Raw genomic sequence first — 10,706 nt, forward strand, 5'->3', positions numbered from 1 at the left:
ATTTTGTCTAAAGAAAATGTTGTCATTTGGTTTTGTTTGTTGCCTAATAGGCCAAACAACTACCTCAAAGGAATAATTAACAGGTCAGTGTTGTTTTTCAATACATTTGCATTAGCATTAGTCGGGAACATCAATATTTTAATTTTACAATAAGCATTCATGTTTGTATTCAACAATGCTTTGAAAGGACTTGACGATACTCCACAAAGTAAATCCAAGGTTGTTGCTAGGTGGATTGTTGTTAAAGTAAGTCATTTAAACAATGCTTGTAGTTATATTTTATAGTACTGTGTAAACTAATTTGTACTTAACTTTGAATATATAAATTTTATAATGTATTTAGTGTAATAGACAAAAAGGAAGCATTGAGTGTGGGTATTACGTCATGCACTGGATGTCAACTACAATCTTAGGAACTTTCAAGAATAATTGGGAAACAGTAATTGCTTAATTCAAACAATTTTCATTTTGTTATGATTGATATTATATTATTAACTTATATTTTTTTTTAATATCATGCAGTATTTCAATGATGCTAGACCATTGGAACAAGAGAGATTTAAGGTGTTTCACATCCAGTGGGCAAAGTTTTATTTGAAAGTTAAAAATGAAACCCGGGATTTTAGGCAATTTTGTAATTGTAGTTCACTTGACATTTTTTACAATTCATGTCTCCTTAACATTAAATGTTTTTTTTTAATTCATAGTAATTAATAAATTTGTCATGGAATTTCTGGTAAAAACTATTTCAAAACAAAATGAAAATTATATGCAGTGTGGTCTGCTTTTAAAATTTGTAGGTTAATTTTGGGGTTATTGAAAAAACAAACAGCAAATTGAAAAAAAATTCCTAAAAACGTCAGTTTTTTTTTCCAAAAATCGATGTTAACGTACACTAACAACATCGCTTTTTTAAAAAACCAATGTTAACTGCCTCTAACAACATTGAGTTTTTAAAACATTAACATTGATTTTTTAAAAAACCGATGTTAACGTGCACTAACAACATTGATTTTTTACAAAACCAATTTTGAAAGTTGTCAATAACCAATGTTAAAAGCTTATTTAATTTTATAGTAGTGATTACTTGTTTCAACCACACTTTGTGGCTTCTTATTAATGAAATTCATCTTTGCCATTCAAAAAAAAAAGTTTGTAAACCATTCGCTAGAGGTGGAAAAATTGAACAATTTATTTGTATAACTAAATTTAAAATCAATTTTTTTTTTAAATTGACCTAAAAGTGCTTCAAAACTAAGTGAAAAATCAATTTAGATCCATTTTAGTTAAACATATTTATTAACTCTAATATATTTTATATTCATGGAAAATTGATATCTCATGTTCAACCAATATTTAATTCTGGCGGAAAGGATAGGAAAAAATTATTCCTATGTAATAGAAATTCTTCTTTATGAGTGAAAATTTAGATATACCTTCCTTTGCCTAAAAAAAGATATGAACTATCTTCTGCTAGGAGTAGATGAACTTAACATATCAAAATAATTTGGAAGAAATTGGTACAGGATAAACTCGAGTGGCTTATAGCTCAGTGTGGAACAAACGTCCCCTAATATATTCTAGTAGTAAACATGATCCTTAAATTCTTAGTGCAAAAGATTATTTTGCAATTTCAGTTAAACTCATTATTGTATAAAAAATAATTTCACTCATCATATACGATAATTTATAATCACTTCTGTATTACTCTTGATCGATAAAAAAAATTTATATCGAAAGATTAGCCTTATTTAATATAGAAAAGTTTTCTTAACAGGATTATCAACTAATATATGTGCATGTACACTTTTTTTTTAACTCCTCTAATGTAAAAAAAAGAGTAAATTACTGAAAAGTGAGAATGCATCCTAAATTCGTATGAATCTTTTCTTCCCCTTAAAGCATTTCACAAAATAAGATAAAGACAATAGTGGAAAGGCGTTAATATTCATTTAGATTTGTCAATGAAAGTAAAATGAAGTCACCAACATACTTACCGTGTGTGCCCTAAGTAGAACTTTGAAAATTTCATGGTTTAAATAACCTTGCTTTTCCAACTTTTCATCCTAAGAAATTAATCCCCTTAAATTCATCTTGGTGATTCCTATCCTTCAACACCAACATAACTCTTGTTTTAATTTCTTTCTTTCCCTAAGAAAAGTTTCTCTTCATTTTATTTCTTCTTCTCATCCATTTTCAAACCTTGTTATCCTTTTGCCACTCACATTGTAGTACAAATCATATGATATACAAAAGTAACTAGCTAGTTGCATGCGTCTGTATAATGCTCTACAACAAGGTTGTTATTGAGGAATCAGAGCTAGAGAAAAGGAGAAAGGAAAAATCATATAGTAAGATGAGATATGAAGCACTGATCAATTTGGTCATTGGAGGGGTCAAGAATGAGAAATTCAAAGGGTTGCTAAATGATGGCATAAAGGGTGAACACAAACTCAGATTTATCACGCTTGCTCGGAAGAGATCATCTCTTTTGAAGCTTTGGACACTTCGAGCTGCATTTGTGATGCTGCTTTGGACCATTATTGTAGTGCAATTCAAAGGCCTTGGTGACATGGTAACACCTGCCATGTTCAAGACTAGTACTCATTCTTCTGCCTTCTCTCTACCACCTCAAAGTACGTATCTTAATCTTTCTGGCAACTTTTTTTTTTTTTTGATGATGATCTTTCAAGCTATTAAAAAGACTATAACAGGGTTGCTACTAAAGATGTCATCTTTTAATAATTATATAGGCTTAATTTTTTTTATATATTATATATGTTTGGATCCTTTTAAAATTTTCTTGTTTTAGTCCCTATTGATTTTATTTTATTTTAGTTTATGATGTTAAGATTTCTACTAGATGATGACATGACTAACGAGAAATTATCAAGTAGTTGATGACTATCATATACCTATGATACTAATTAATTTTTACTTAACATGCAAACATTTAAAACTTTTAATTTTAGAAAAATAATAACATTTAGTTCATATATTGTAGAGATTAATTAAGACTATCATATTTTCAGACCATACAATAATTTGTCGTGACCGACAGAAATTAGAAAACAGGTCTAGCTAATAATAATAGTAGGTACCAAATCTGAACCAAAAAATATGAATGTTTTATAATAAAAATTTATTTTAGTCTAACTATATAATATATTATTTCAGTTTTTTCTTATTTAGTTTGAAGTTTGCTAGCAATAGTTTTGTCCCCATTTCGTTTTATGAAAGTTTTCAAAAAGCTACGATTGAAGAGTTCCACTTTCTGTAGAAATGAAAGTTGTCTAACTATCGTTATGAAATAGGATTTTAATTCGTATGCATCACCAGCGTAAAGATGTTTTACATCGTAGTCAATCACAATATTTTATATTTTTAAAATGTTTATTAAGTCTTACTTCAACTACAAGTACTGTGCACATGCAAAAGTTGATAGTGTAAAGAACTAGTATATAACAATTAAACGCTAAGAAAGAAGGTTTTACGTTGCAGTTAAAGTTGTTTTGCCGTTGTAGTCTAATAATAAGCAGTCCCATGCGCCAATAGGATCCACAATCGCGGCCTAATTTGGTTCCGGCCCCATTAGGTGATGCACTCTCGTGATTCTAAAATTTGCTATAAACTCGTAACAGATAATATTTTACCATGCGAATGTAACTTACCTTTTCTTTTAATTAAATTGATAAGAATCTCATATAAATAGTAAACCACCAAAAAAGATAATATGAATTAAAGATATTAATTTTACTTTCAGTTACCTATATAGCCCAAAAGGCTTAAACCACCAAATAAGAATTTTCCTTTCTATGTCTACCCTGGTCCAGGAATAAACTCACAATTTACCCTTTTTCCTTTAAAAATATATCTGTAATGACTGAAAATGAATCACACGTTAAAACCTTGCCTTGTAGTTGCACGCAAGCACTAAACTAGCACATAATCATTGTGCATTTTATCTACCATACGCATCAACTTCGCATATGAATTTGCACACATAAAGGTTTCCAAAACAGGCTAAGTTCCACGGATTATAACTCCCAAAGACTAAACAAAATGGAATAGCAACAAGTAATATCTTATCCCCTACGTTTAATTTCCATGCAGGGGTTTACGAGAATAATAATGGGTATCTAATGGTTTCTTCGAATGGAGGATTGAATCAAATGCGAGCTGGAGTAAGCTTTTGTCATTGATCCAATACTTTATTCCTTACATTACTGATGCGTGCAATTGCTCACTTTCCATGGTTAATAGCATTCCTAATTATTGTTATTATTTTATCAATTTGAGCAGATATGTGACATGGTTACCATTGCAAGTTACTTAAATGTTACACTAATAGTTCCCGAGCTGGATAATATCTCTTTTTGGAATGATCATAGGTGAGTGGAGCCAGTTTGTTCCCTTTCACTATTTTTCTTAATTTAGAGTAAATTACGCTCTTTTGGAGATTTCTTAGATTGTACTAAACCCTTTGTTTTTTAAGGTTTACAGCATTTTCCTTAAAGGAATATACCTTATAGTGTTTTTCAAATAATTAATAGGGCTAATATAATGTGTATAGGTTGTGTTAGTATAATGTTTTGCAACCATTTAATAATAGGGTTATTATAAGGAGGAAATTTCCTCCTTATAATAAAATTAAATTACACTAGTTTTTGTTGAAATTTTCTCTAATACTTTTTTTAAAAAAAGAGTATTAGAGAAAATTTTAAGAAAAACTAGTGTAATTTAATTTTTTTTTCTAAAAATTTTAGGCATGGATACATTAGGAAGGACTCATTGAACAAGCTATCTAGCTAGCAATTTGGTTATGAAAATGGTACATTAAAAATTGTGTGCTGATTATGGCTGCAGCCAATTCAAAGATATATTCAATGTGGATTATTTCATCAATTCATTGAGAGATGAGATTCAGATACTGAAAGAGCTTCCTCCCCAACAAAAGAAGAAGGTGGAAACAAAATCCATCTATTCCATGCCACCCATTAGTTGGTCAAATATGTCATATTACTACGATGTGGTAGGTAGCCTTCTAGCATAGAGTTAAAAATTAAATTACAATAATTAATAACGTGCATACCTTGTCAAATCATATAAAAATTAACTTCAATTTTCGAATATAAAAAAAAATAGATTCTTCCCCGGATAAAAACATATGGGGTGGTACACTTCACTAAATCTGATGCAAGACTTGCAAATAATGGGATTCCTGAGGAGGCTCAGAAACTTAGATGCCGAGTGAATTACCATGCTTTGAGATTTGTTCCTCCAATTGAGCAATTGGCCAAGAAGATTGTTAAGATTCTTAAGGAAAGAGGGTCTTTCTTGTCACTTCATCTTAGATATGAAATGGACATGATAGCTTTCACTGGTTGCAATGAAGGATGCAACAAGGAAGAGATTGATCAGTTAACAAAAATGAGGTAAGCAACATTATTCACTCTTCAACATGGGAAAATCAATTGTAACTCTGGTGTTTGATATTTGCACACCCCTCGTACACTTGAACACAATTAACCATTTAAAGTACACTAATCCTCCAAATTTTAATTGGATTTGAGCATTTTCTCTATGACTAGTATTTCTACATAGAAAAATTATCATTTGGCATGACACACTTCTACACTCCCTAACACCCCCTCTCACATTTGGTAAGCTTAGTTGGGCCAACTTGTATGTTCTATAAAAAAAAGTTTGGCACAAAGACAAAAGAAGCCTTATCTCACTGGTTAAGGTAGATTATATAGATCACACAACACCATTGAATTTGATAAAAGACCAAAATCTCAATTTATTTTGCCATAAGATCCCACTTAGTGCATGTTTGCAAAAAGATCTATGTCCTTACTTTTTCCGTTCATCCATTGGATCTATATTGGCTAGCGAGATGCAGCATTTTCAACGGAATTTTTTTTCCCTTCAATTCCTTCTTGGTTTCACTCCCTTTTTATAAGGTTAAAAATCATACAATTTACTCATTTTAAAGATACTCCCGGTGACTTTCTTTTGCACGTACGTGTCTAAACCATTAAGTAAGAATGTAAAGCATGGTAAAAAAGAGTGTGAAATTATGATTGCATTTTCACATATGCCAAGTATTGTGAAAAGTACATTTCTCATAATATAGTACACTAAAATCATTGTTTGCTCTCTAAATTTGTTTAGATATGCTTATCCATGGTGGAAAGAGAAAGAGATAGATTCTGAGAAGAAAAGAAAAGATGGTCTTTGCCCTCTGACTCCTGAGGAAACTGCTCTAACACTACGTGCATTGGACATTGATCGTAATATTCAAGTTTATATTGCTGCTGGGGACATATATAAACCAGAGAAAAGAATGGCAAGTCTCAAAGAAGCCTTCCCAAATCTGGTTAGCAAACACAACCTTTTCAGAACTACAATCAACAATTTCTGGCAATTTAAACAAAATTATAATTAACTTGTTATCTACTAATTACCTTAATAGGTTAAGAAGGAGACATTATTGGAACCCACGGAGCTTGATCCTTTCCGGAACCATTCAAACCAAATGGCAGCATTAGATTATTACGTGTCAATAGAGAGTGACATATTTGTTCCCTCATACATAGGGAACATGGCAAAACTGGTTGAGGGCCACAGAAGGTGCATAAATTTTATTTCGTTGCATTAACCATATAAAGGAGAAATTATTAGGTTAGTCGGTACCATCATAGTCTCAATTAATCTCCATATGACATATAATGGAGTATTATTAAGTTTTCTTGTAAATTAAAAAACTTTGATATATATTACATATAGAAAAAATAACTAACATACCTCAGTCTAGGGGCTCCTTCGCACGGTACAATTTTATCGCTATGTCCGGGCTCGTGCTCACATGCCACATATAAAGGCATGAAATAGGTTAGTATGCTCTTAAGATTAATTTTGTGATGCTTTCAGGTACTTGGGATTCAAGAAAACAATTCTTTTAAACAGAAAAATTCTGGTGAAACTCATAGACAAGTACAAAAATGGGATCATAAATTGGAACCAGTTCTCCACTTCAGTGAAGGTAGCTCATGCAGACCGTGTAGGGAACCCAATTACAAGATCAATGGTGCCTGGAAAACCCAAGGAAGAGGATTATTTCTACACAAACCCACAAGAGTGCTTGTCACCAGTTGATGGACCTTAACTTCACATCACAAGCTAGAGACTTTATGCTCTATTTTGTGATGGAATTGAACCAGAGTGGAAAGAAGATTCATTAACATAAGGATCAATCACACTGACTAAGTTTGCAATTTGGATTTTCTTTAAATAATCATAGAGGTGTAATTAAATTCAAACACTGGTATGATAGTTATGTAACATCGATATCATTATATAACTGTTTGTTATATCTTTATGTATTTATTGTTTTGTAAGAAATAATATTTTAATTACTCTCTCTCAAATAAAATATTTTAATTACTTAGATTAGTTGGAAGCCAAAATGACTCCTAGGATCATGCAAAGTTGTTCGTAGCGGCTGGATGGCAGCAAGAGTACACTGACATGAGATGTGTGCAGATCCCCTAGCAAACAAAAGAACTGAGAAGGATAACCCAAAGAGAGGAGAGGAGAGAATTTTCGGTGGGTTGAAAACAGTGGGAGAACGTCTCCTTTTATAGGCACAGGACCGGTCTGGCAACGATCATATTTTTTCCAGTAACATGGAATAAAATCCTATAATTAATACCGGGTAACCGGAAATAATATGTCATTAATAATATAATCCGGTAATTAAGCCCGTTAAAATCAACGTGTAAAATCAATTTAAAACCGTAATAAAATCTGAGTTTAAAAAGGAATTAGTTTTAGAAGAAAATCCCATTAAAAATCAATTTGCACTATATCGAACCCACATGGTCTGAACTTATACGCGCGAGACTCGTGTTTCTTAATAGCTAGCTTAATCCTTCTCATCACATATTTGTATATATACCCTTTAAGATAGGCTAAATTACGGCCTTAAAAAAAAAGATATGTTAAACTACCCAATATGAGAGTTTGGAGCCTTTTGGGATATTTCACAAATTCCAACAATACATTTCACAGTTTAAAGAAATGCTAAATGTAACATCTGATTTTGGGGGTAGAGGTAAAAGAGAAAATGACAAATATAATAAATTTATTTTATCGTAAATGTTAGTAATTAATAAGGGATTCAAATCGATGATCTGTTAATTCCTCCAACCCTTATGTTATGTCCCTCCCCCCAACCACCAAACTAGCTCATGATAGACATGATATTTGATGTGATGAAAAAGTTAAGAACATTTGGTACAAGTAAATTTTTTTCATGCCCAAAAATCACCATCAATGTGATTCCTATGATTGACTAAATTTGTTTGGTAGGTCTTAAATATTCTCATGTAAGTTTTTTGAAATAAAAGAGTAACATATTAATTTTTACCACAATTTTTAATTATTTGTCAAATTTAATGATTTAATAAGAGTAACGTGATATTTTTAGTGTGATAAACTTATTTTTTAAGTCAAGAAAGTTAGATTCACACCTCTTCCATGATAATATTTTTGTGGAAAATATAGCCAAAATAATTCTTGAAAAACAGTTTTTTTACAAGGATTGTTAACATGATAACACAACTCAACAACAGAGCAATTGGAATCCATATTCCCTGGTACTTGCAAAGATATGCAAGGAGCACCAATAAAATAGAGCCAAAACTGAACCACAAAATAAATGCTAGAGACACAAATTTTAATGTAAAAACCCCTCAAAGCAAGAATAAAAAACATGGGCAAACAGACCAAAGAAAAAGTTTCACTATGATAAACAAAAGATAAAAGAAGATCTCCAATAAATACACAAAACATGCATACAATCAAGTTAATTAGATATATAAAATTGTGTCTAATTAACTATGTACATCATTATTATAATAATTACAATAATAACCAAAGTTAGTTAGTATAAAATTAGATGTACTTGTTATTACTATTATCGTAATGGTTAAGGTGATAATTAAAATAAAATTACATAAAACTAATTATGTGTTTGTTGTATTTATGATAATGGTTAAAGTTATAATTGTTGGACAAATGGTCTCAGTTATCTTAAGAAGGGGAGGTTGAATTAAGATACAAAGACTATTCCCTAATTAAAATTTCACTCTCTCTTTTTGGATTAACAATGCACCCTTAACATGAGTTACTCAAAAGACAATTCAAAATAAAATTCTTTAAAGCAAAAGATAAATAACAATAAATAAAAGAAGTTTAAGGGAAGAGAGAAATGCAAACTTGATTTATACTGGTTCGGCCACTTCCAGTGCCTACGTCCAGTCCTCAAACAACCCACTCGAGATTTTCCACTCTCTTTGTAAAACTCCTTTTACAAAGTCTGAACCCCACAGGGACAACCCTTCCCTTGTGTTCAGGAATCCTTTACAACAAGAGACCCTCAGTCTCTTAATCCCTTTTCTGAAGTAAGAAGAAGAGAAGAAGAAATCTCTCTTGAAAGAGATAGATTGTACAATGAAGATCAATCAAAATTCCTTATTGAATATGCAAGTGTTTGACCAAGGAATCTTTTTGAGAGGATAAGACATTTCAGTTTGGAAAAAAACTCTCTTAATCTTTTGAGAGGATAAAAACTTTTTGGGCAATGAAGACTCTCTCCTAATTTGTGTTTCCAAGTCACATATAAATAGACCTTTGATGGCCATTCATAAACCATTTGAATAGATGTGACTCTTGGAAGTTATTTTCTAAAAATCTCCTCTGGTAATCGATTACAAGACTTGTCTAATCGATTACAGGCTTTAAAGTTTGAATCAAAACGTTCAGTAACTGTTGCTAATCGATTACCATCCATGTGTAATCGATTACATAGTGTAAAATTTGAATTCAAATTTCTAATAGCTGTTATAAGTCATTTTGGCCACTGGTAATCGATTACATCCTTTGGTAATCGATTACCAGAGAGTAAATCTCTTGAAAAAGACATTTTTGCTTAAATTTCTTGGCCAAACCTTTTACAGTTTCAATTTGGAATTCCCTTCCTAAAACACTAGAGATCTTCTTGATGTTGTATCTAGTATTCTTGGATTTTTGTCTTGAATTAAACTTGAGAAGCGCATTTTCATAAGGCATCAAAACATCACGATCATATGGCATCATCAAAACATCAAAGGCAAAGTCTTTGCTTCTACAATCTCCCCCTTTTTGATGATGACAACTTAATTCCTGAAATCAAGATACAAGCAATGTATATGCAAGATATAATGTTGCATTCACTCATTTCATACTCCCCCTATGTTCTCCCCCTATGTTTTGGAATTGATGATCACTTAATCACTTGATTTCTAAGCTTTTATACCACCCCATTTCTCTCCCCCTTTGGCAACATCAAAAAGCCAAAGTATGTGGCAAACAACACAAGATGATATAACTAAAGTTTACACAATCAATCATAAGTCATAACCAAATATAAGACAATCATCCATAAGTCATAACCAAATATAATCCAAGCATAAAGACTAAGTGCCAATTATCGAGAGATAATGAAAGTTTAGAAAATAATAACGTAAAAAGCATGGCCAAATACACGGCTTATAATAAAAGATAATAACATCCTAAAAACTAAGACGGTGGTGGAAGAACGAAGCTCTGACGAAGATAAGTCACATCCTCTTCAAGCTGGGTAATGCGGGTATCCATGC

At 31.4% G+C, this 10,706-nt stretch overlaps 1 protein-coding gene across 1 annotated transcript; it reads left to right on the forward strand.

Annotated features, from left to right (window-relative positions):
* Positions 1 to 2,119: 2,119 nt before the first annotated feature.
* LOC114412519 (rhamnogalacturonan I rhamnosyltransferase 1-like) lies at positions 2,120 to 7,399 on the forward strand. The gene is made up of 8 exons (XM_028376452.1): positions 2,120 to 2,636; positions 4,114 to 4,184; positions 4,303 to 4,391; positions 4,867 to 5,032; positions 5,146 to 5,435; positions 6,178 to 6,382; positions 6,479 to 6,636; positions 6,937 to 7,399. The coding sequence occupies exons 1-8, from the start codon at positions 2,285 to 2,287 to the stop codon at positions 7,169 to 7,171; spliced, it is 1,566 nt and encodes a 521-aa protein (XP_028232253.1). The 5' UTR covers positions 2,120 to 2,284; the 3' UTR covers positions 7,172 to 7,399.
* The last annotated feature ends 3,307 nt before the right edge of the window (positions 7,400 to 10,706 follow it).

Source organism: Glycine soja, chromosome 1 (assembly GCF_004193775.1).
Source record: "Glycine soja cultivar W05 chromosome 1, ASM419377v2, whole genome shotgun sequence".
Classification (NCBI taxonomy): Eukaryota; Viridiplantae; Streptophyta; class Magnoliopsida; order Fabales; family Fabaceae; genus Glycine; species Glycine soja.

Bases quoted from the DNA above. Each gene is read 5' to 3' on its own strand.
- LOC114412519 (XM_028376452.1), top strand. From the start codon at position 2,285: ATGCTCTACAACAAGGTTGTTATTGAGGAATCAGAGCTAGAGAAAAGG. The intron at 4,392-4,866 runs GTGAGTGGAGCC...TTATGGCTGCAG, and splicing joins TCTTTTTGGAATGATCATAG to CCAATTCAAAGATATATTCA. The intron at 5,033-5,145 runs GTAGGTAGCCTT...AAAAAAAAATAG, and splicing joins TGTCATATTACTACGATGTG to ATTCTTCCCCGGATAAAAAC.